Genomic DNA, 25,859 nt, shown 5'->3' on the forward strand with positions numbered 1-25,859 from the left:
AAGCAAGCAAACAAGAATGCAAACAAACAAACAAAAGTTTACTGTTTTAAAGTGCTGTTGTTGCTATTTTAATTAATAATTTATGTCATTTTATGTACACCACTTAGGCCCCATTTGCACTATACATTTAAAGCAGTATCATATCACTTTAAACAGTTGTGGCTTTCCCCAAAGAGACCTGGGAACTGTAGTTTGTTCACGTTGCTGAAGGTTGTTAGAAGACCCCTGTTCCCCTCCCAAGCATGAGGCAAGCAGGTAGCTACTGTGGGGCACTGTTCTGGCTGTGCTCCATTTCATTATAGATTTTCCCATTTCCCAGAGTTCCCCAGGAAGAGGGATTGATTGTTAAATGACTCTGGAAACTCTAGCTCTGTGAGGGGAATAATGGGTCTCCTAAAAGCTCTCTGTAGTCATAACAAACTACAGTTTCCAGGATCCTTTGTGAAAAGTCATGATTGTTTTAAATGGTACAATACTGCTTTAAGTGTATTGTGCAAATGGGGCCTTAAGAGATTTTTTATTAAGCAGTCTTGTTCAATAAAATAACTTTCATCAGAATATCCCCCTGAGGCATAAACATGTCCAGTTGAAAAATGTGTCTGTGTTCTTTTAAAATTTAAGCAATATCATCCAAATGCCAGACACATTTCAGCCACTAGGCTTCCTTGGCAGCTCAAGTTTCAAATACGTGAGTAATATATTACATAATTGCTTTGTGGGAAAAGACAACTCTTAAACTTGGACAGCTAAGAAACACCAGAGATGAAAATACATCTGGCATTTGTATGGACCGGAACTTCTAAAAAAAGATGGCTGTGGTGGTTTTTTTTTCTTTTGCTGACCATAAAAATGGCCATTTTAATGAAGTTTAGATATTAAAATCTATAATGAAATGGAGCACAGCCAGAACAGTGCCCCACAGTAGCTGCCTGCTTGCCTCACACTTCCCAAAAGAGCAGCCCTTCCATAGGCCAACACTCTCCCTCAGTGGAGAAACCCACAGCTGCTGTAGCTAAAACAGAAAGTAGGCAGTCAACCAAAGTATGAGGGAAGGTGAAAGGTCATTTTACATGCCCTGTCCCCTTCACCTAATCATCCAGCCTTTGTGGGAAAGGCCATATAGCAAAGACAGCCTTTAGCAGGTGACCAAGCAAGGGAGGAAGCCAAGAGCCCCAGAAAGTCAAAGACAGGGATGGGATGGAAGTGCATGTTTACCTCTCTTGGGAGGAAAGTCAGAGCTTAATACAAGGAGGGGGAGCAGGAACCTCTATCCCACTTCACCTGCCCTCACCCCATTAAAGAGGGCTTGTTTCTTTTTTGTCTTTGTGTGTCCTCTAGCGGTCATGGATGGGGCTGCAGGAACTCAAAGCAGTCTTAACAGCCAAGGTGGCTTCTGACCATTTTGGATTACACAAGTCTTCCCTGCTGCTTTTCCCAGAGGAACTTGTTATGTATTGAAGTTCTCACCCTGGCCACCAGGGGTATTGTGTACAGTCATACCTCGGGTTGAAGTAGCTTCAAGTTAAGTATTTTCAGGTTGCACTCCGCGGCAACCCGGAAGTAACGGAGCACGTTACTTCCGGGTTTCGCTGCTCACGCATGCGCAGATGCTCAAAATGACATCACACGCATGTGTGGAAGCTGCGAAACGCGACCAGCACACGCACAGACGCGCAGTCGTGTCTTACGTTTACTTCAGGATGCGAATGGGGCTCCAGAATGGATCCCGTTCGTATCCAGAGGTACCATTGTATATAGTTTTCACTCAGGTCCATGTCAGTTAATTTAGGTGGGAAACCCTGGGCTGTTGTTACAATGTTGACAGCCGGCTGCCTATAAAAGCAGGTCGGCTGAGCTGTTTGCTTTCAGTTCAGTTCCAGTTCAGTTCAGTTCCAGCTTACTTAGAAAGAACTACTTGGAGAAATCTCTGTGTCGTCTGCTATGTCCACCCACTACTTAATAGAACTGGGAAAACCCTTTTGTTCCAGTCCCTTGCTTTTGTGAGGCACCACTGGTTTAAAGAGCCAACAAAGGCTTTCACCTCATGTACTTGGGGAGTCCAATAGAGCTCCGTTGAGTTTGCTGCCTCATAATAACTAGCATGTTCCTATTTCCATGCCCTGCCCCTTCCGGAGCCCAGAGAGCACATGTTGCAGGATCTGAAGCACGAGCAGATATGCCACACACACACACACACACACACACACACACACACACACAAGTTGTCTGCATGCTATGTATCTAAAGTACCCATAAATTAAAGTGAACTTGCCAAGTCTTAAGAGGTAACATCCTAGCAGGTAGTAGAAAAAAAGGTAAGGGATCCAGACCAGAGTTCAAATCCCTGCTTAGCCATGGAGCTCACAGGTTAACATTGGGCAAGTCACTATCAGCCTAGCCTACCAAACGAAGGCAATAGTGGATGATGGGAAGGGGTGGGGTGCCACGGATCACCTGACCTGCTGCTTATCAAGAGGTAGACGGGTGACCTGGCAGCAAGGTCAGCATAGTACCAATGCACTGGCAGAGCCAATAGGGCACTCCTGCTGGTTTGTTTGCACTGAACTGACCTCGTCACTGCCTCAGCCCTACTCCTTCGCAGTAAAAACCCACCAGAAGTCAATGAGCGGCAGTGTCGTCGTCCCCCCCTCACACCGTCTGCTACAGAACAAAATTGAGGGTAAAATGGGATACGCCCAGGTATAGTACTGTGAGCATCTAAAAGGAAGGATAGGATCAAATCTGATTAATAAATAAAAGAACTAAGAGCAAAGGGGGGGGGGAGAAAGGAAATAAGGGGGGGGAGGAAGACGGACACGATTTTCAAGAGAGAGGTAACAAAGGCCTACTTGGCAGACTCCTTCCACACAGATATCATGCTTCCCTGGCTCACAGGGTGTCCCATCAGTCACGGTGTCTTTGTGCCTGTAGTAGAAGTTTTCTCCCTTTGGGATACAGTTTAGTTCACATTTATTGGGTGCTGTGAGGAGAGGAAAGCAAAAAAGCAATGTGTTAATCTGCATGTTCTTTTTTTCCCCACAAAGGCACATACAACATTGTGCAGCTTTATTTATTTATATAAATACTTCTATCCCATAGAATACCAGGGCACTGCACAGCAATGTGAAAACACAAGAAAACGGTTAAAAGCAGTACGGAACTACCATCATTGAAACGATTGACTGCACAATAAAGATGCAAGCAACTGCATAGGGCATGTTCTTTGACTCCCTGAATCAAGTTGAAGAAGGCTTTCATTGGGGTTCCCGTTTATTACAGCACACTTTCTATGAAGAAAACTTTTTCCAGTACTGAGAGGGTAAAGCCTGATCATCAGTACCTGGAGAAAGGATTTAAAGGCTGGGCGGTATATTATTACTGGTTTGAATCAGCCCACCCTTATTGAACTGTGACATGTTGAATGAAGGAGAATTTGCTTTTGCTGTATCTGTGCACACATGTCAAGGGCCATATGGTAGTTTTAAAGCTGATCAAGGGATATGCTGAGGGCAGAGGTGGAGCAAGCGGGGGCGGGGCAAGCGTCCCAGGGGGGCGGCGCAGCGATGTCACCCCCCCCTCAGGGATGACACCTGGGGTGGCCTGCACCCCCCCTTTTCCTCTGCCAGTGGCTGAGGGCGTATTTACATTTCAACATGGATTTCATTTTTATGCCAGCTCTCCTGAAGTGCATAACAACTGCCCATAGAAAAGTATATTTTTGGACTAGACAAATGGGGATGGAATGGAAAACTTTGCAACAGGAAAAGAATAGAGTTCACTTGTAACCACAGACAATGTGAATTAGCTATACTAACAACAGGGCTTTTTTTCAGTCAGAACTTGCCAGAGTTGGGCACCATTGCCATTCTAAGAGAATGAGGGTGAGTTCCTGGTGAGTTCAGGCACATCTTTTTCCAGAAAAATAGCACTGACTAGCAACAACCAGGAGTTACCAATGCTGCTGCACTGTGAGTTGGGAAGGCCGCTCCCTCCTCAGGCTGATTCCACCAGGCCTAGGGGGCGGGGCCCAGACTGACTCACCACCGCCACAGCTTAAGAGGCCTCATGAGGCACTAGGACACTGCTGCTGCTGCTGCTGCTGCTGCACCGTGGGGGTTGAGGAAGGCCGCTCCCTCCTGTAGGCCCACTCCACCAGGCCTAGGGGGCGGGGCCCACACTCACCACCGCTACTGTCTTAAGGACACTGGTGTTGCCGCAGCAAATGTTTAAAATGTTTTTATATATTTTAAAGTGTTTTATAGGGGTTTTTACTTTTTACTTTGTTGTACCACCGTGAACGGTGGTTTTTATTGATGTATTTTTATTTTGTTCCGTTTTATTTTGGTTTGGGGTTGGATATTGAGTGGGGTGGGGATTTGTTTTGTTGGTACAATTGTTTTTGGTTTGATTTGTTTTTCTATTTTGTAAATGGAGGTTGGTTTGAGGCTTGGGATTGCTACCGTAGTGGGGCGAGGGAGGTATGGCGGTGGGGGCAGATGTCATAGGCGAAGGGGATCGAGATACGGATATGCTCGTACCCCTTCCAATCTGCACCCCATCCCGAGGGACGAAGGTAGGGTGAGCAAGGATTACTCACCTCCGTCACTGGTGTTGTGCAATGCCAGGTCTATAGGCAACAAAACCGCCACCCTGCGAGACTTCTTCACCTCGCACGGGGTTGACCTGGCTTGTGTGACGGAGACCCGGGTGCACGAAGGGGAAACTGTTACCTTACGAGAGATGGCGCCCCCGGGTTTCTCCGTCCTCCACCAGTCGCGGACTGTGGGCCGGGGGGGAGGGGTGGCATTATTAATCCGAGAAGACTGTTGTTTCAGGGCTCTGCCATCGCCATCGATCCCCGGCATTGAATGTGTTGGCCTAGTGTGGGGCTCCGAGGTGAGCTTGGCTGTCTGCCTGGTGTACCGGCCACCTAGCGCACCAGCAGCCACCCTGTCAGGCCTGCTGGAGGCGGTGGCCGGCTGGGCCTTGGAGTTCCCTAACCTATTGGTATTGGGGGACTTCAACATCCATGCTGATGCCATTCCCTCCTCACAGGCTCTGGACCTGGTGTCTTCCATGGCGACACTAGGGCTCTCCCAGTTTGTTTCGGGCCCCACACATCAAGCAGGCCACACGCTGGATTTGATCTTTGGCGCCGGTATAGATGTGATCATGTCTCCTTCGATGAAGGTGCCATGGTCTGATCACTACGCATTGAAAGCCAGGTTTGATTTTCCACCCCCACCCTGCTTAGGTGGTGAGCCAATTTGGGCTCGCCCGCAGAGGCTGATGGACCCTGATAGATTCCGTCAGGCCTTACGGGACCTTGCTCCCCCTGGTGACTCATTGACTGAGCTTGTTGAGGGCTGGAATATCCAGCTCCTAGCAGCCATCGATGAGATCGCACCTAGGAGCCCTCTGCGACCCCGCAGAAACCGGGCTCCCTGGTTTACCGAGGAGCTTCGGAAAATGAAGCGGGACCTCAGACGGCTAGAGCGAGTATGGCGGGGTGCCCGTGACGGAGCCTCAAGAACATCTTATAGGGTTTTTATGAAAACCTACGAGATGGCAGTGAAGGCCGCTAAGAAGTCCTACTTCTCGGCCTCCATTGCCTCCGCTAGCTCTCGCCCGGCGCAATTATTTAGTATAATTAGGTCTTTAACGTCCCTTGAAGGACAGCCAAATTTAAATAACAATTCGACACATAGCTGTGAGGCATTTGCGAGCTTTTTTGCGGAGAAGGTCCTGTTGCTCCGCCATGACCTCCCTGCCAATTTGGATACAATAAAGGAACTGGAGGCCCCTCGACTGTCCTCGGGTCCAGTATTGAACCACTTTGACCGGATATCCCCAGCCGATGTGGACAGACTCCTCCAAGCTGGAAAGCCCACCACCTGTCCTCTTGACCCGTGCCCGTCTTTGCTGATTAGAGAGTGTCCAGACGAGGTGCGGGCCCCCCTGGGTGATATCATCAATTTGTCCCTTGGCACCAGGATATTCCCAGGGGAACTGAAGGAGGCAGTGGTGCGTCCGCTCTTAAAGAAAACATCATTAGATCCTTTAGATCTATCCAATTACCGCCCGGTTTCGAATCTTCCATTCCTGGGTAAGGTGATTGAGAGAGCGGTTGCTGAACAGCTTGGTAGGTTTCTGGATGAAACATCGGCTCTCGATCCATTCCAGTCCGGCTTCCGCGCTGGTCATGGGACCGAGACGGCTCTGGTCGCCCTAACAGATGATCTCCGCAGGCAGCTGGATCGAGGCGGGTCGGGGCTGCTGATTCTTCTAGACCTGTCAGCAGCCTTCGACATGGTCGATCACGAACTCCTGGACCACCACCTTGCCGACGTGGGGATCCAGGGCACAGTCCTTCAATGGCTGCGCTCGTTTCTCTCTGGTCGAGGACAGAGGGTGGCGCTTGGGGGGGAACTGTCATCGCGCCACTCCTTGGTGTGTGGAGTGCCTCAGGGTGCGATTCTCTCCCCGATGCTTTTTAACATCTTTATGTGCCCCCTCGCCCAGCTTGTCCGGAGTTTTGGGCTGGGTTGCCATCAGTATGCCGATGACACCCAACTCTATCTGTTGATGGACGGCCATCCTGACTCGGCCCCAGATACACTGACCAGATGTCTGGAAGCTGTGGCTGGATGGTCACGTGGGAGCCGGTTGAAGTTAAATCGAAGACAGAGGTCCTCTGGCTGGGACGGAGCGATATGGGATTGAGGGGGCAACTCCCATCTCTTGTGGGGGTGCAATTAGTGCCAGCATCGTCCGTTAAGAGTTTGGGTGTAATCTTCGATACCTCCCTCTCTATGGAGGCGCAGATTACAGCTATAACAAAGGTGGCATTTTTTCATCTCCGCCAAGCTAAGCAGTTGGCTCCTTATCTCTCTCGCCCTGACCTAGCCACTGTGATCCACGCGACAGTCACCTCCAGACTGGATTATTGTAACTCGCTCTACGTGGAGCTGCCCTTGAGACTGACCCAGAAACTCCAGCGGGTGCAGAATGCCACGGCGAGACTCCTTATGGGGTCTTCGCTGCGAGATCATATTCATCCGGTACTATACCAGCTGCACTGGCTCCCGGTGGAGTACAGGATCAGGTTTAAGGTGCTGGTTTTAACCTTTAAAGCCCTATACGGCCTAGGACCCTCGTACCTACGGGACCGCCTCTCCTGGTATGTCCCACAGAGAAATTTACGGTCTGCAAATAAAAACATCCTAAAGATCCCAGGCCACAGGGAGGTTAGGCTGGCCTTAACTAGAGCCAGGGCTTTCTCGGCCGCGGCTCCAATCTGGTGGAACGCTCTGTCACAAGAGACTAGGGCCCTGCGGGACCTGACATCTTTCCGCAGGGCCTGCAAGACAGAGCTGTTCCACCAGGCCTTTGGTCAGGGCACAGCCTGACCCCCTCCTCTGGCAATCTGCACAGAATTTTGCTTGATGGTTGCCATTAATTTGATTTTAATTAATTTTATAATGAATGTTTTTAGAATGTTGGACTATTTTGATTGTTGTTAGCCGCCCTGAGCCCAGCTTCGGCTGGGGAGGGCGGGATATAAATAAAATTTATTATTATTATTATTATATTATTACACTTTAAATATAATTAAAATATATTCAAGTCACCTTATGAACACACCCCAATACCTCTCAAAATTTGGAACAAAGCCACCTACATACCATTTGTGATCAAACTGGACTTCTCCACAAATCCTGCAAAATCTATTTCAATGGACTCTAATCAGTTTTTGCAGGATGTAGCACTGAAGTACTGTCCAAGCAGAGATTTGATTCTAAAAGAAGCCATTTCACTTTCTCCCTAATTCGCTATGTCAAATGAACTGCATAATCATTGAGTAAGAGTAAATCCATGGATTACCTCCATAATAAGGAAGCCACTTGTATCTCTTTCCCTGAAATTCTGTCCCATCAAACTCAGCACATTGCTCTGCTCGAAAATCTCTGGAGCCCTCAGGACAGTTCTAGGAAGGATGAGAAAGAAGTCTGTTATCTGGAACAAAGTCTGCAATAGAAGAAGATAAGCATCTTGCTTGGAAGAACTATCCTGTGTGTGACTTTCTGTATTTTCCTCAAGTCAGCCTAACTTATGGAAGGTGGTTTGGGATCCACTTATTCTATGCTTCCTCATTTTCAAAAGACTTTGGATATCAGCATGCAGACTTTGGATTGCACCAGCATGCAACTGGAACCAGTGAACTAAGTGCTGGTGCATGGATACCTGGGTTCAAATTGCCACTCAGCCATGAAGTTCACTGAGTGATCTTAGGCTAGTCAGTGGGCACAATAAGTGAGGAAAACTATTCAAACCTTCTATTCCTTCCCATTCAGAGTTCAGGCTTCTGCCTCTATTTTTTATGCCTTTCTTCCTACCTTGCATTATATAAGTCTTTCAAATGCAATGTTGAATATCAAAGGGAAGGCTACTAAAGAACATGGTGATCAACAGAAAATGGCATCTATTCGGTGGAGACTACATAGCACATTTCTGGGCTTGTTTATATAATCATGGGAACTACACAGATACTACTGCTTCTTCTGCCTACTCAAAATTTCCATGTGTGGCCATTTTTCAAAAGTTTATTGAGAGTCTTTCACCTCAGTTCAACCTCTACTTCATCCCCAAAATACATAAAAAACTAAAGTCAAGGAAATACTATCCAGGGATAACAGAGTGCTTACATAATATGTTTATAAAAGAAATTACTCTATTCAGAAGCAGATGTAAATACATGCGCTGTACATTTGTGCAATAGAAAGATTGTACAAAGGTTGTTCAATATAGTATAAAATCCCATTTGTCAGGAAACTAGGGGGGAAACGAATTGTATATATCAATTATCACATTCTTGTACTCAATGTTTGCTAATGTTAATTAGTTCTGAATAGCTGTCATGCATTAAATGGTGAGGATGGTGTCCTTTTACGCATCTGTTAGCCCATTTGTTTTTATGACACAGTTGGTTCAAGGAAGTTCATTTGTAATCTTCCTTAAGACATTGAGTAGGTGTCAGATGTAACTGGCAGAAAAAAATCTTGAAGCTCTTGAAGTAATAGGGAGAACAGCAGCATAAAAGAACTCACTGGTCAATTTACCTTAACATTGCACGAGCGATAGTTTCGGGTCGGTCCTATGCAGCTGAACCCACCATCTGCCCTGAAAGAGAAATCAACAATCTGCAATGGCTTGGGGGGGGGGGATTATAAATGACAAAAATCTACCATCAATTCATTCTTACATTTGCTAATAAGGTGCTAATTGACAGTGAAGTCTTCTGCACTTCCCCTCCCCCCAGGTGGTAGGAAGTTTCAAGGTAGCCTTTTATGACATCTGTTTCCTTGTAAGGGAATGAGGCCCAGGTCAGATTACTTCTCCCAGCCCAGTTCAACTATGGTTTGTTGGAGCAAGAACAAGTGATAAACCTGAGCACTCTCTGCCTTCCCCTCACATACCCACCTTCAAAAGGTATGATGGTTGATTAAAACCAGTGTCCCAGCCAGAATTGCAAGCCAGATCAGAGAAACAAACAGAGACAGTAGGAAGACTCCTGGATAGCCTTGAAGTAGCATCAGTTCTCCAAAAGCAACCACAGCCTCCCACCCACCAACAGGCCAGTGACATGCAGACTCCCGTCTTTTTGTTTGGTGGCATGCAAGCTGCTCATTTCCCCCCTCTCACTACCCTTGAACTAGGCTCAGCCACCACCTTGCCGGAAGATAGATGTGAGCCGAAATTCATGCAAGCCTAGCTGCATGGGAACCATTCTACGAGCAGCTGGGAAAGCCCAACTATATGGCCCCTAGACCAATTACATGGATCCCACCAATGTATTTGCTGCACAGTTGCCCCTCCACCTATATGGCTTAGGAGAGCTGCCCATAGAAAAATAAGGACCATACAGCTTGGATAGTGTTTTTAGAAAGTTCCCTAAATTGTTATTAATCAGCACTGGTTGCTAGTGAGCTAGTAACTAAAGAAGGACAGAACCCTGCTGCATATAAAACATTGGTGCATAGTGATCAGTTTCAAGCTGCTATAATTTCCCATCATGTGAATTCACTATACTTTGAAGTACTGTGCTTACGGTAAGGGAGGGGCATTGCCTTCTCTGATGCCAATCCGTACTGGAAAGAGCTACAGTTTAATCAGTAGATAAACCCTTCAGGCAGATAAACACTCTGGAGAAAATGCAAAATTCACAGGGCAATCTTAGACATGTTTATTTCACAGTAAGCCTACTGTGTTCAATGGAGCTGACTTTCCGATAAGTGCATTTAGGATCACAGTCTCAGAAAGTTGGTGGTATATCAAATCTACACGGCTGTAGAAAATGTGATGGTTTTTTCAAAGCAACATCGAGGCAGATACTACGTATTTAATAGTATTCTCTGTCTGGCCAGTTTCATCCAGAACATACGTCTAAGGGTGCAGCTCTGCCTGCCCTGGCAGGCTCAGGCATTTTTAGTACCACATAGATATGGCATCTAGTCTTTCTCTAGCCTTCAGAAAATGACATCATGCTAACCATGTCCCAGTTGATTCTACGGCTTTTGCAAACGCAGCAACAACTGAAGGGAATTTCAGTTTTGGAAAAAACAATAATTGCCCAGAACCAGTCTTCTCCTTAAAGACATTTAGTCTGCAGTCTTAATCCAATGTACCTGAGAGTAAGCCCCATTGAATTCAATAGATCTTACTTCTGAGTAGACATGATTAGAACTGTGTTGCTAGACCACTTCATGCATTTTGTGGTCTAGCCCACAAAAAAATATTTATCATGGCATGTAAGTTTAATATTTAAGTTCCAGCTAGACTCTTTATTGCTTTTCCTACAGGGGAGCCCACCTAACAGTTGCTCTCCCCTGTATTGGCAAAGGCTTTGTCTTCAGGAGGAGAAAGCTGGCAGGGAAAGGCCCTTACCTTACTGAGGCTCTTACCTTATTGAGTAACAGCGTCGCTGCCGAAAACTGACGCCTCCACCGCAGCTCCTGCTGCAGTCGCCCCATTCTCCCCAGCTCCCCCAGAAGTCAGTTTGCCTCTTTGCTTTACGAGCCTGTAAGAATAATGCAGCTGCATGTATATTTTATTGAATGAAATATGTATACTGCTTCTTCAGAGTCCCTTCCCAACTCTACAATTCTATGATCATAAAAATCTGCTTAAGTGGTAAGAGGACCAGCATTTCGAAGCCCGAGAGCTACACATCAGAGTTGTAACACTGATGAGATGAATTTTGGGTTGTGTGTAGAATGTACAAAAGTAACATTTAATTTGAGTAAACTTAATATGCAACCTAAATCAGAATATCCTTCAACAGTCAACAGACAGTAGAGCAGGGACCAAACAACGGGAGCTCACCCCATCGCAGGGATTCAAACCGCTGACCTTCAGACCATAGCGGGTGGCGCTGTGGTCTAAACCACAGAGCCTAGGGCTTGCCAATCAGAAGGTCGGCAGTTCGAATTCCTGCGATGGGGTGAGCTCCCATTGCTCGGTCCCAGCTCCTGCCCACCTAGCAGTTCAAAAGCACGTCAAAGTGCAAGTAGATAAATAGGTATAGCTCTGGCGGGAAGGTAAACAGCATTTCCGTGCACTGCTCTGGTTTCACCAGAAGTGGCTTAGTCATGCTGGCCACATGACCCAGAAGCTGTCTGTGGACAAATGCTGGCTCCCTTGGCCAGTAAAGTGAGATGAGCGCAGGACCCCAGAGTTGTCCACGACTGGACTTAACGGTCAAGGGTCCCTTTACCTTTAAGCCCCAGTGAATTTCATGACACTTATTTCTGAGTACGAGTACATTGGGGAGTGCAGCTAATTTGCCCTCCTTTATTCTTCAAGCAATCAGCAAAGGTGTTAGAGTTTAGTATCACGAAATTTGGTCCCAATAATTTCCAGTTCAAGAATCCCAGGTGGCAGGACTGAGTGACAGTTTTGTTTGCTACACCTTAAAGAGCCACCATCTGTCAGCAGTGATAGTACTGGTCTATAATATAGATGTTTTGACTTAGTATAGGACAGTTGCTTAGCCAAAACAGGCTATATCTATCTATATACTGTAGATATAGATATGAGTCCAGTTATGAATTTCTCTTCACAAAGCCTGAAGCATATTGGTGAAGGATGCCAACACATTAACATAACTGTTAGTATGTCCTAAGGGTAGTATCGAAATGCATCTAAGCCAATTGGAATTTATAATTAAACAAGTGGGGACCTGCAACAGAAGGTTGCAATGGGGAACACAACACTGCCATGCCCTTCTCAAGGATACACCATTCCATTCCCCTAGTTTTTCATTCCTTTTCCCCACCCCACCCCAACCTTCAACAGATGTTCAGTATCATGCAATCTCAGCATGTTCAGTCACCAGAGTTTCTTTTTTCTTTTCTTCATTTTGTCCCTTCTGCAAAGCTTTTAGTTATTCCCAACTCTGACACTACCTTCATTTTGTGCATGTAGCCATTTTGACCACATAAAGATTCACACTTGGATAATGAGTTTGCTAAAAGCACAAATACAAATGCAAATACCTCTACTGGCATTACAAGTTAAAACATTTCAAAACACGAGGATAAATTTAAAAGGGACAGGAGTGAGGCTGTCGAGGATCACAAGGTACTCGATTGTTCTGCTTCACGCTGTTTATTCCCTAGACCAGGGGTAGTCAACCTTTTTATACCTACCGCCCACTAATGCATCTTTCTTGATGGTAAAATTTCCTTACCGCCCACCAGCGCTAGATGGAAGGAGGATTCAACTTGTGCCATAAAACCCCCTACCGCCCACCTAGAATCCTGAAACGCCCAATAGTGGGAGGTAGGGACCAGGTTGACAACCCCTGCCCTAGAGGAATGATTCATTAAGAACACTTTCAGGGAAGATGGAGATTATAAAGGAAGCCGCTGGGGCAATAACGTCCTTGTCCCTATCCGCTAGGAGGAACCTCATCCGGCTTTCTCTCGGAGATGTGGGTTGCAGGTACATTATCTTGCTCAACACCTGTTTGTGGAGTCTGCTGTGCAAAGGGAAGTCCCAAAAAATATGGCCCAGTGAATCTGGTACTCCCTGATTACAGGCACACAGACGGGCTTGGTAAAAATTTGCAAGTATGTACCTGTGGTCGCTTCGGAGGGGTGGAAAAAAAGAAAACGAAAAAAGCATCCCTTTCTTGCTAAGAGTATCTATGACGGTTCACTCCAAGTACAGGAAGATTAAACATCTACAAACCATCCAGCAGAGCATAGAGTTTAATTTTGCATCTTAAATGTTTGAATTTGACCAAAGTTCATACAGGGCTTATGTTGTCAATTTAGTGACTTCTTGGTCCATTTTCTGATTAGATGCCAGATCTTGTTTAAATATAAAGTGTTCCAGGTTGAATAAACATGACTCTACCAGCATTTGCTGATGGCCCCAGTAAGTTTTTCTCTGAGCTTTCCAGTTGCTCTAACCGGTTTAAGCCCCAAATAAAAATAGATACGGCTGCTGGAACACTCTGAATTAGTCTGCTGAGAAACAAATCTTCGCGGGGCAATACTGGTTTCAGACACATTGCGTTTTATAGATTGTATGCTTAGACCTTAAGACTATTACCACAATCAGGGCTGGCCTTTGTCATTTTCACACCAGAAGAAAAAAGGTCAGGTGGTAAATGCACACTTATCAGAACTTATGTCTTTTGCTTCTTTTTTCTTTCGATGACACACAAAGATAAATGAGGAAAAATGGCATCTCTTTGAGCAGGCCAGGCCCAAGACATTCTGCTGCCTGAGGCAAATAATAGGAGGATGCCACTGTCCCATTGCACATACAGAAGCTGACTGGGCTTGACAGCTGATTCCAGGGCTGGTCTTCCCATTTGCAAACAGAGACTATTTACTCAGGTAAGCTATGGTTTTCCCAGTAGTGATGTATGGAAGTGAAAGCTGGACCATAAAGAAGGCTGATTGCCAAAGAATTGATGCTTTTGAATTATGGTGCTGGAGGAGACTCTTGAGAGTCCCATGGACTGCAAGAAGATCAAACCTATCCATTCTTAAGGAAATCAGCCCTGAGTGCTCACTGGAAGGACAGATCCTGAAGCTGAGGCTCCAATACTTTGGCCACCTCATGAGAAGAGAAGACTCCCTGGAAAAGACCCTGATGTTGGGAAAGATGGAGGGCACAAGAAGGGGACGACAGAGGACGAGATGGTTGGATAGTGTTCTCGAAGCTACCAGCATGAGTTTGACCAAACTGTGGGAGGCAGTGGAAGACAGAAGTGACTGGCGTGCTCTGGTCCATGGGGTCACGAAGAGTCGGACACGACTAAACAACAACAACAACAAATGGGGTGCTGAATTTGCCTCTTGTAGATCCTGGCTTGTTTGCCTTCCTGATCTGGTGATCTCTTGTGGGGCTATCCAGAGTGCCCACCCAATCCTTCAGCCTGAAGGGGGTTCTTCCTCAGAGAGAGGCATTCTGGGTCATGGCCCAGGAGAGTGTGCAGCACTGCCACATTTTAAAAATCATCACAGTTCTCAAAGTAACTTTAAACTACATTTAAAAGAGAACTTCTAACTACTGAAGAAAAGCGATGGTCATCTAGGCAATCTCCTGAGCCTCTTTACTCAGAATTCTGTGCTCTGAGGAAAGGCCCTCTTCCTCAAGAGTCAGGTGGTAAAATCGCCAGAACCGCCGCTGCATTAGCTGCAGTCTTTAAAAAAATAAACAAGGCAGGGAGTGGAAGAGCGGCAGTGGGCAAAAGAGGGAGAGGGACAACAGTGGCAGAACTATCAACTTTTTGCCTCACCCCCCCCCACTCTGTGCAACAAGGCAGTGTGCAGCCCACCCACCGGTTCCATGTCAAAGTACTCTTGCTGCCCACTTGGTATGAAAAGTTGGACCACCTTGTTCTAGAGCCAAGGCACCAAACATGGTGCCCTCTAGATGTTATTAGGCTCCAATTCCCATCAGACCCAGCCAGTATGGCAAATGGGCAGGGATGATGGGAGTTGTGGTCCAGCAACATCTGGAGGGCGCCATGTTGGCTACCCCTGCTCCAGAGGATGGCAACCAGAAATCACCAAGAACCTGCTGAATTAACTGCTGAATCAAAAGTCTGTCCAAGCGTACTGGAAATTAATACCAAGTCACCTAATTTACTCCTAATTACTTCCAGAGTTCTGCCTGGTATTTTGCTTGTTCCCCTCATCGGACTGCACTACAGATACAAATGAATTTAGAAGGTGATCTTTTGAGTTTTATGGAGAAGGAGGTGTTTAATAGAATTTCATATGGCAGCCTTGAAAAACCCTTCTCAGAAAGCTAGTGATGCTACAATTAGTATCACTACAGCTTAACAAACCAAGTAATCCAATTACTAGGCTTGACTTTGCTCTGGTACAAACTGTGCTGCTGGCAAATAATCCCAAGATTATGAGCAATAATGAAGATATTGTTATACCGACCCGCCTTCTCAATCCACTTCTCACACTCACTGTGGTGACATGTCCCTGGGCACAAGATATGTCCAGATTTGGTTCCCTTTGCAGGGAGATCACTGGAGGCTTATTGGCATTTTGTAATATATATATTTGTGTGTGTGTTTATCTCTCAAAGGAGTCAAGGGTGGCAAACAACAAGGGGAAAAAACAGTAAAAGCTTATTTAAAACAATTCTAATACAGATGCAGACTAGGAAAGATACAAACTTAAAAGGCTTGTGGGAAGAGGAAAGTCTTCAGCAGGCACCAAAACATCAACAGAGACAGCACCTGTCTATTTTCAAGGGGAGGGAATTCCAATGCATGACTGCCATAACACTAAAGGCTCAAATCCTACATTGTGTGGAACAGACTTTCTGATAAGATGGTATCTGCAAGAGGCTCTTGCCTGCAGAGTGAGGTGATCAACTGGGTAAACAAGGCATGAGATGAACTTTCAGGTATCCTGGTCCCAAGCTGCAGAGGGCTTTATAAACCAAAACCAGCACCTTGAACTTAGACTGGTAGCCAAATGACAGCCAGTGCAATTCTTTCAAGGCTCAAGCAACAAGTTGGCAATGATCCAGCACCAGTGAGCAGCTGAGCCACCACATTTTGCATCAGCTGCATGCAGACAGACCAAACTCAAGGGCAGTCCCACATAGAACACAGGGCAGTAATTCAACCTGGAGGTTACTTAAAAATATACCTAGGACGAGTGCTCCTGTATCAGAACAGATGCTTAAAGGTAAAGGGACCCCTGAACATTAGGTCCAGTCGTGACCGACTCTGGGGTTGCGGCGCTCATCTTGCTTTATTGGCCGAGGGAGCCGGCGTACAGCTTCTGGGTCATGTGGCCAGCATGACTAAGCTGCTTCTGGCGAGCAGTGCATGGAAATGCCGTTTACCTTCCCGCCGGAGTGGTACCTATTTATCTACTTGCACTTTGACGTGCTTTTGAACTGCTAGGTTGGCAGGAGCAGGAACCGAGCAACAGGAGCGCACCCCGTCGCGGGGATTCGAACCGCCGACCTTCTGATTGGCAAGTCCTAGACTCTGTGGTTTAACTGACAGTGCCACCCGTGTCAGATCAGATGTTTACAGAGCCCAAACTCAGCTCTTTGTCTGTTTTTATTTTATTCACAGATACCTAGATAACAACTTCCCCATGGGTAGGGAAGGGGACAATATATATGTTGTATACAGTCACTGACTCACACTTGCACACATGAAAAAGTTAACCTGAGCTCAGGTTGCCAGTGGGTGTGGCTTAGCATGCTCTACCCCTTTTCCTTCTCTTCATGCTTCTTGGAACAAGCAAGGAGCCATGTGGCTATGGCTCCCAACTACTGTACAAGAAAAACTAAGTGAATTCAATCTTTCCCAAAGGGAGGTGTTAAAGCCTGGATCTTTGCTAGTCTGATTACATGTTCTTTTTTGTTTGTTTGTAAGGAAACGAAGTTATTTTCTTTATAAAACATTTGGAAACTTTTTTTCCATTTTTGTTTTACTGCCAATGGATAGACACTTGTCTGATGTAACTTCTGGAAACTCTGTGAATAAAACATAAACTTATTTGCAATGCTAAGTATCTGTGATTTATTCTAACCTAAGAATTTTTTTATTCAAAGAATAACCTAAGAACATTTATTTAAAGGTGGGTGGTGGCAGATGTAAATCTAACCAAGTTTTAATGTGCTTGGAGATCACAATTATGTTCAGAAGAAAGAATAAGAATCTCACTTCAGATATTTCAGGTATTTCCTAATCATTCAGAAGGAAAGCTAATGAGAACAAAAGGAAGGTGTTTGGCAACTTTGTCAGGGCTACGAAAGCAGTCTTCAGTAGTGCCCTGACCATTTACCCTCTCCTGTCCAATTCCAGTCTTATGCAATATGAAAGGTTGTTTGGAACAGTGAAGACTTAGTACAGGAAAATAGTACTAGGAAAACAAACAAACAAATGCTAATAACCCTTTTAGAATATTTTTGAGACTGTGCAAAGAGGCATGCCAGATGCTCAGTAACACAACGTATCCAATCTTTATATCAAGAGAGATGCAGGTGGGATACAAGCTCATCTATTGCAATATTAAAATAGAGTCAACATGTGTGTCCTGTGCAGGGAAGGCTCAAAGCACTTAGCCCATGAAGGAATAAATCATTTCTTGTAATCATTTCTGTAACTCCTGATTCATTGCCTCAGTGAGACAGCTTGTTTGTAAAAAGCTTTCAAGGTGAAATGGGATAAGTATCTTTAATATGCATAATAACTCCACAGTTATCAAGGAAATGCACTTGTACAAAACAGGAACCTCCTGGGCAAGGGAAGATAAATAAAATACTGACAGCAGAAGATGAAACAGAAGATGAAACAGGAATACAAAGTAGCATACTAAATAGCAGTGTATTAATCTTCAAATGTCAGATGCAGAATAGTCAATACCTAAAAAGTAAAGGTAATATAAGCTGATAAATGTTGGTACTGCAATGCACTCAAATATAAATATACAATAAACATGTTTTTTTTAAAAAAACTGTAATTATTCTGCCAACAGCTATGGCAGAAATAAGAGCTGGTACTGCATCAGTTTTTGCCCTGGTTCCCATCCAGAAACCAGGGAGTCTAGATTATGCTAATCGGATGTCTTTGAAGGCAAGCTCTGGTGCCATAGTACAATGCATGTACTATGCATTGATGCAGAATTTGGTATTTATTCTGGGGCAAAGGTAAAGAGCAATTGGCTTTTGGGTGGTGGTGGGACATCTAATTCTCTCTGTGTGTGTTTTAAGAAAGAGCATTCAATCATTTAAGTCCCCCACCAGCAGTCTGAAATTGCCCAACCCCAACAGCTCAGTTAGAACTAATGAGGCCAAAAAACAGTCATAAGAGAACCCCTCCCTGCGCGCATCTGTCAGGAACCGGATCCTAGCCTGCACCCTGCTTTGGCAAATGGGGATGAGGGCTGGGACTTAGGCTGTGCCAGGGGGTGGAGCCAATGGTGGGCTTCCCTCAGATCTGCTCCTTGCCCATTATATGGGTTGGGGTATGGGGAGCCTGACACCAGGTCCTGCAAGGTGATACATATAATTGGTCATGTTGCAGAGTTAAGTATTTTAGCATCACACTTATTCAAATTAGAGAGTTTTAAGACCACCATGCTTAACCTGGGCTGTATCATGTCCAACATTTCTTAAAAACCTAAAAAAGTAGGGCATGAAGAAGGAATGATTTTTGAAGCTATCAAAATACATTTTGTGTAAAGATATTGATGGGACCACAGTATCTTCTCAGAAATACATTACATTCTACTTTCTTTGACATTAGTGATGGGCCTTCCACCAACTTACAATGGGCAGGTTCCAGCACATTGTTGACTCTCTTAATTCCCACTCACTGATCTGAAACCACTACAATTTCTAGAACAATTATGATTGTTTAAACAAGTAAGATTAAAATCAGCCCTGATGGATCAGACCAAAAGTCTAAATAGGAACAGCTTCCTGTTTTCCACAGTGGTCAACCAGATGCCTATGGGAAGCCCACAAGAAGTCCACACAGACAATAGCTGTCCCCCATTATTCTTCCCAAGCAACTTGTATTCAGAGAGGTATGCTCCTTCTGATTGTGGAGACAGCATTATAGCCATAATGACCAGTAGATGTTGGTAGCATTATTCGCTTTTAATCTGTAGATAATTTGTAATTTTTCATCTGCCAACAAAGTTGCATAAATGGCATTCACGTGCTGATCTTCCTAGCATGGTTTATTACTTTTGCTCCGTTACCTGACTCGAGCTCCAGAACCAGCCACTCACAAGGACATCTGAATACTTACCGCCAACATGGAAGAAGGCATCACTGTTAGTATAAGCAGTAGGAACGCAAATGTCATCATGTCCTGTGGGGGTGAAAACAGAGTTACTCATCACAGAAGACCAAATTTGTGTTAGCTAAATTGTTTTGTTTTGTTTTAACCAGTGTCAGCTCTAAGTTACTGGGGCAGAAAGGACAGAAAGTTCCTAGCAGGACCTCATCACTGTCAACATTGGTTCTTCATCTGTACTCTTCCTCTGAGGTCAGTATGCATGGCAACCAAGGAGAGGGCAAGACAAACTGAGGTTGTTGCCAGGAATGCCTCACCTGGGATGGTGGAGCCAGAGCAATAGCCTCCTGGCAGCAGAGTAACTGCTGCTTACCAGAAAGGGATGACAAGGGTGGTGCTGTGTAGACATACCAGCAGAGCAAATCTAGTGCTCCCACTCCTGTTTCTGCTCACATGCTTGAAAAACTCAGGTGAACAGCCAAGGACAGTAAGGAGGAGGAACAGCAGATAGACCGAGGGGCTCCAGTGCAGCCCTCACTAGGGTATAGGAATTGGCACAGGTCCTGGTTTTTACCTCACATTTCAATAAAATATTTTCAGAGCATCTTGCAACATGTAATTAAAACAGCAAAAACACTCTTCAAGCCAGCTCCTCGAGAACCACCTAAAAGTCAGTGTAAAAATCATTAAAGGTATGAGGAGGGAGAGAAAACCATTTTACCAAGAAACCAAAAGTCATCAAGTGGACACCAGGCAAACTGATAAGGGGAGAATGTTCCATAGCTGAAACACCACCAAAAAGGCTCTTTTATCATAAGAGACCATTTTTTAAAAGAAAAACAGCATAATAATCATTTACTTTATTTAATACTTTGAAATCTCTCCTTTCCTCTAAGGCGTTCAAGTGTACATATTTCCTCTTCTTCTCCTCCATTTTAACCCTGTGAGATCGGTTAGGCTGAGAATGAGCAACTTGAACCCTGGTCTCCCAGGTTGTGGTATACTTGAAGGAGCATCTCCACCCCCATCATTCTGCCCGGGCACTGAGGTCCAGCTCTGAGGGCCTTCTGGCGGTTCCCTCACTGCGAGATGTGAGGTTACAGGGAACCAAGCAGAGGGCCTTCTCGGTCGTGGCACCCGCCCTGTGGAATGCCCTCCCATCAGATATAACAACAACAACAACAATAATTACAGCACTCTAGCCACCACACCACACTGGCTCTCACAGAGTGGCATCTGTCCAAGTCATGCTCAGAACAAGCACATTGAAATCAATGGATGTGATTTACTTAGGTTTGTTGATTTAAGTGGGTCTGCTGTGAATATGACTTACTCAGATACAACTCAAATAAGAACAGCAGTACGGAATTATCACACCACAAATAACAAATGGGATCATTGCAATGCTTGGACTTCCCTTTCTGGGGGAAATGCAGCAAAATCAACAACATCATAAATTACAAATCCATTTAGTAAAGATGCCTCCATTTAGGAAATCTACATGTCTGAGAGGTGCAAAAAGATGACGTGAGGGGAAAAGATAGATTGGAACTGCCTGTTTGTTACCTCTTGGCAGACCAGGACATTTAATTGATGAAAGAGATGTTAGAGATAAACAGATCACTGAGCAGAAGAGAGATCTGTATTTAAAATACACTGTGCTGGAACAGCAGGCCATGGTCCAGTAGCCGCTGCTGCGCTGGAGCGCCACAGGTAAGGCACTGCTCAGTGCGCAGAGGAGTCGAGGCAAGTGGCACGTGGAGTGCTGCCTTACCTCTAAAGCTCTGGTGCAGCAGTGGCCACTGGACTGGGGCCTGCACCTCTGGGAGCCACAGGTGAGAGCTGAGTATAGGATGGGGACCAAAGGTGGGCAAATTATCCCAGAAGGAGCACAACGTGTCCCTCACCAAAGGTACTACCCCTTCTCTAGCACCCCAAGACAATTGTAATAAAAATATATTCCCCATATTCACATGAAAATTCCCTATACAGTGGTACCTCGCAAGACAAAATTAATTCGTTCTGTGAGTTTTTTCGTCTTGCGAATTTTTCATCTTGCGAAGCACGGATTCCCTGGGTATTAACGGTTTTAAGAAAAAGGAAACAAACTTGCAAGACGTTTTCGTCTTGTGAAGCAAGCCCATAGGGAAATTCGTCTTGCGAAGCAACTCAAAAAACGAAAAACTCTTTCGTCTTGCAAGTTTTTCGTCTTATGAGGCATTCATCTTGCGAGGTACCACTGTACTATGTTGGTCCATTTCCCCATCTACCTCAGTATTGTTGACAATGACTGACAGTGGTTTCCCAGGGTTTCAGATGTGGGCCTGTCTCAGTCCTCAGGACTTTCACCGGGCAAAACATGTGGCTGTAGCATGGAGTTACAACCCTTCTCCCTATGTCAACTCTGAAGTGTGAAGAAACAGTGATTCATGAAGGTGCCAAGGTAGCGAGGATGTAGGCTGAAACATCCTGGAATTCCTTGTGAAGCCAGGTGCTTGTCTCTCAAGATAACGGGCCAGAGGAAATTCTAGATCTTGGTTACAACACATTTCGGAAAACTCTGCCTTTAATTAATGAAGAGAACAGTATCTCAAATGACGGTATGCTTTGAGTTTATAATCTATTTATGTTAATATCAGCCTCCTTAGCAATGGTGCCTTAATGCTGAATGTTAAGGCTTCAAGTAAGCAGAGATGTCAGATAGTATTTTTAAAAATGTCATCAAGACTGCAACTCCTGGGGCAGGACAGCTATCAAGCCAGGAATTAAAGTGTACAGAGAGCTGAAAACTAGGTCTTCCCTGATGCAGCATCTGTCCCTGGGATATTGTCAGAGTCACTCCCTGGTTGGGAGATTTCACAGCTGCTGCAAAACGTCCTTGGTTATTTGGTGCTAAGTCACCTCTTGCATCTGGACAGAGGTGGTGGTGGTAATAGAGGAAATAATCTAATTTTCTCATGCTGCACTATAGCGCAGCAGATCATTATATAACATTTTATAATCCACAAAGCATGAACTGTGGCAGTGGATCAATGCATAAATATTGTTCTCTGTCACTTCATTTTCACATGGTAAAGAAGTGCTATAATCCATTTCTGCTGAGCCCCTGCAGTTGTAAAATCCTTGGGTGAATAAGGACCTTTTTTCTTTTCTTTTCTTTTCTTTTTGCTTATACAATTCTGGAAGGAATTGTGTGCACACATGGTGTTTATTATTGATTAATGAAAATTATACATTGGACCCAAATAGCCATTTCTGGGCCTGCACAGAATAGCTCCTTCCTATCCATCTTTCTACTGCAGCCCCTTGCACACAGACACACACACATCTCTGAACAGCTGCTCCTGGAGGTCAGGTGATCCTCTAAAACAGGATACAAGACAGTACCAAGGATGGAGGTCAGTAAGAGCAACCATCAACCTCTGACCCTGGAAGCTGGACCAATATCCACTCATGTACATGGTGCTTGGATCCTGACTTCCTTTGGCATTTCTTCCATAATTCCGTATTAGCTACTCAGTGAGACCCTGGAGGGATAAATATCTCACCCCATACAACAGAAGGGTTGGCCCTGCTTCTCAACTATTTTGGATTCTCAGATATAGTAAGGAGATTCCAAGCAAAGCATATTTCTAATATGTGTGGTGGATTTCATACCAGTAATTACAGTAGGGAGAGAGAACCTTTTTGGCTTCCTGTGGGTAAATTTTGACACTCTCAAAAACCCTTGTGTGGGATTTCACCTGGCTGTCAGGTGCTTGGGAACCACAGCACAAGGGGCATTCCTAGCCCTATGCTTTCAAAAGTGGTGAGCATTGGGCTGACAAAGCATTTCTTTCTCCATTCCACACCAGCTGATTGGGGAGCGAGGAGGAAGGCTGTATTTTGCAACTGCAAAAGGAACGTGAAATGTCAGACCTAGGACCAGGGTCCAAATCTTCACTCAGTCGAGATGCTCTTGGGCCACTCAATGTCTCTCAGCATAGCCTACTTCACAGGTAAAATTAGGGAAGGGGGAGAGAACCATGTTCACAGCATTTGGCTACATGGAGCAAGGGTAGGCTATATGTACACTTAAGCAAGTGTTTCACAGAAGAACATCAGCCTATAAGATTATGTTATATTATGTTATGTTAGCTTATAGTGAGGAAAAGAAGTACTTCAGTCTGTATACTTGCAAGTCCAGACACTATTCCCCCAGCCATTAACACATACAGTTTCAGGGGTGTGTGCATTTGTGAGATCTCTCTTGGCACTGCAGCACATGAAAGGAAGCACGTGAGCGACTGACTGTGCGATCAGAACAAAATAACTGTGTTGCTGGAAATAAAACCTGTTTTTCCCTGCAAGTAATAATTACTGTCTTTTCACCACAGCATTAACAAAACTGGGATTCATTTCTCTTTGGAATTCATGCAGAAAGAAACAAACAAGCAGTGGCAGTATTCTTCCATACAAGGTAATTTTTCTCTGCATGGAGAATGTGTTTTTTTGAACAAGTTAGCAGACATAAACGTAAATGGGTGTGTTCACATACAATAATAACTGTGAAGTTAAAGCTTCAGTGTATATCTTCCTATATACATAAAAAGTGAGGTTGTCATCACACAGCCTCCATTCAGAGGATTTGAAGTGCCTCATCACAATCCTGGATTTGCACAAAGTCAGGGTAGGGTAAGGGAGCAAAAAGTGAAGGCAGGTTGCACAACGGTAGCCATGGCATGCAAGCAAGAAGGGGAAGGCACGAGTGGGGGGGGGAGGAGTGGTGTTCCCTCTTACCATATCCATCAACTGAGTTGTAGCTAACAGACTTGTTCTTAAGACTCCATCCACCTTGAAAGATATATCAGCATAGGGTGTGTGCACAAAGGGGGCTACACAATAGGAGAGAGAGAGAGTGGTATGGAAATGGGGTGATCTGTGTGCAAGGCAGAGTTGAGAAAAGTAACAAGGTGGGTGGAGGGAAAAATGGGAGTGAGGGTGAAAATGGGGGTACAAAGGCGGAGTAGGAGGCATGGGCTTGGCATTGCAAATGAAACAGGGGCATGAAAGGGTCTGAAGAAAATGAGGGGATGGTGGCTTTATAACTGGGCAGAAGCTGAAAAAAGTCCTTAGTACAGTAGTTGCAGTGTGTGGGAGGGAAAATGCAAGAGATTAGCAGGGGGGTGGTCTGTGCAAGGGGAGGGCTTTCACAAGAGGAGGGGAAGCAGGAAGCATGGGTATCGGGGAGAAGGTGAAAACAAGGGTGCAAAGTGGGGCTGCAGAATAGAAGAGAGAAGCGGTTTCAGAAATGGGATTCAGAAGGCAGTGGTGGAGCTCCCCAGGGGTCGATCTCAGCACGGCGATCCTCCCCAGGTGGTGCCGAATGTCACCCCCATTCAGGCTGAAGTGGGGTGACATTTGGTGCCCCCCCCCCCGCGACTCCCAAGCCTACAGCGAGCCGGGGGCGGGGGAGAGAGAGCTGCAGCAGCTGCTTCACTGCTTGCCACTTTGCCGCTCACTGGGCTTGGGGGAGTCGTAGGGGGGGTGCGCCGAATGTCACCCCCCTTCAGGATGACACCCGGGGCGGACTGCACCCCCCTTCCTGCACCCCTGTCAGAAGGTGAAAAGGGAGCTTAGTAGTTGCATGGGGTGGGAAGGGGAAGCGCTAGGGGGTTGATATGGGGGGAATGGCAGGGGGATTGGTACATGATCACCTTTCATGATATTCCTTTAATGTAGAACTATTTGATGTTTAAACACTTGTAGCACAAGTGAATGATCAGGATCATGGCAGCTTGCTCCATCCCTACCATCCACATACTGTACCAGATATTAGATTTCCCTGGGAACCTGTCTCTGCAGATCCCAACTGCTTTATGCTCCAACCTCAGAATCTATTCACTCCATTTTGTGGTGTATAGATTGTACTAGCTGGGACCTACAGGCATGCACACACCCCCACACATGCAAGCCCCTATGGAAACTTGATGTGCAACACAGGGACATCAAGGGTGTGGCAAGTCTGTACTGTACTAACTTCATCTCTGTGTATTGGAGTGAACATGCAGTTACCGCTGTTCACTTGAAGAACGGCAAATGTCTCCAAAGATGTCAGCCACCTGACTGACAAGGGTCTAGCTGCAAGGGGGGTGCACTGTCTGGCCAATGCTCTTTCTGCATGACATGTGGCAAAAGGTTTGTCAGCAGATAAGGGACTGCATGAGAATAAGCATCTGCTGAGATGATGAGGCCAGTGTATGGAACTTAACTGTTGATGACATTAGTAGGGCACATGGACATGAGCATAAAGAGAAGGCCTGAAGAACATCGTCCATGAGGAAGAGAAACCAAGTAAAGGGGGTAGAAGTGGCTTAAGTTGTTGCTTAAGGTCTAAAAATAATTGTAGTCACAGGACATGGTTACTGAACATTGGGGAACTAATTGATTAAGATGCATACGTTATTATTACTATATTGCTTTGTTTGATATCTGTTCCAGCATGACTGGCATCAGCTCAACAATCACAACTCCTTCCCCCAGCCACCAAAAATATATATACAGTATT

The 25,859-nt window shown here is 45.4% G+C and overlaps 1 protein-coding gene across 2 annotated transcripts in view; it reads right to left on the reverse strand.

Moving 5' to 3' along the window:
* PAPLN (papilin, proteoglycan like sulfated glycoprotein) overlaps positions 1 to 25,859 on the reverse strand; it is a 62,930-nt gene that overhangs the window by 35,315 nt on the left and 1,756 nt on the right. For both annotated transcript variants that reach the window (XM_053384157.1, XM_053384166.1), the window contains exons 2-6: positions 19,325 to 19,387; positions 10,962 to 11,077; positions 9,120 to 9,180; positions 7,885 to 7,987; positions 2,850 to 2,980 (exon numbers count right to left, since the gene is read on the reverse strand). In XM_053384157.1, the coding sequence (XP_053240132.1) occupies positions 2,850 to 2,980; positions 7,885 to 7,987; positions 9,120 to 9,180; positions 10,962 to 11,077; positions 19,325 to 19,384 (471 nt within the window). In that variant the 5' untranslated portion in view covers positions 19,385 to 19,387. The remainder of the gene's footprint in view (positions 1 to 2,849; positions 2,981 to 7,884; positions 7,988 to 9,119; positions 9,181 to 10,961; positions 11,078 to 19,324; positions 19,388 to 25,859) is intronic.

This window comes from Podarcis raffonei, chromosome 1, assembly GCF_027172205.1.
Source record: "Podarcis raffonei isolate rPodRaf1 chromosome 1, rPodRaf1.pri, whole genome shotgun sequence".
Taxonomy (NCBI): Eukaryota; Metazoa; Chordata; class Lepidosauria; order Squamata; family Lacertidae; genus Podarcis; species Podarcis raffonei.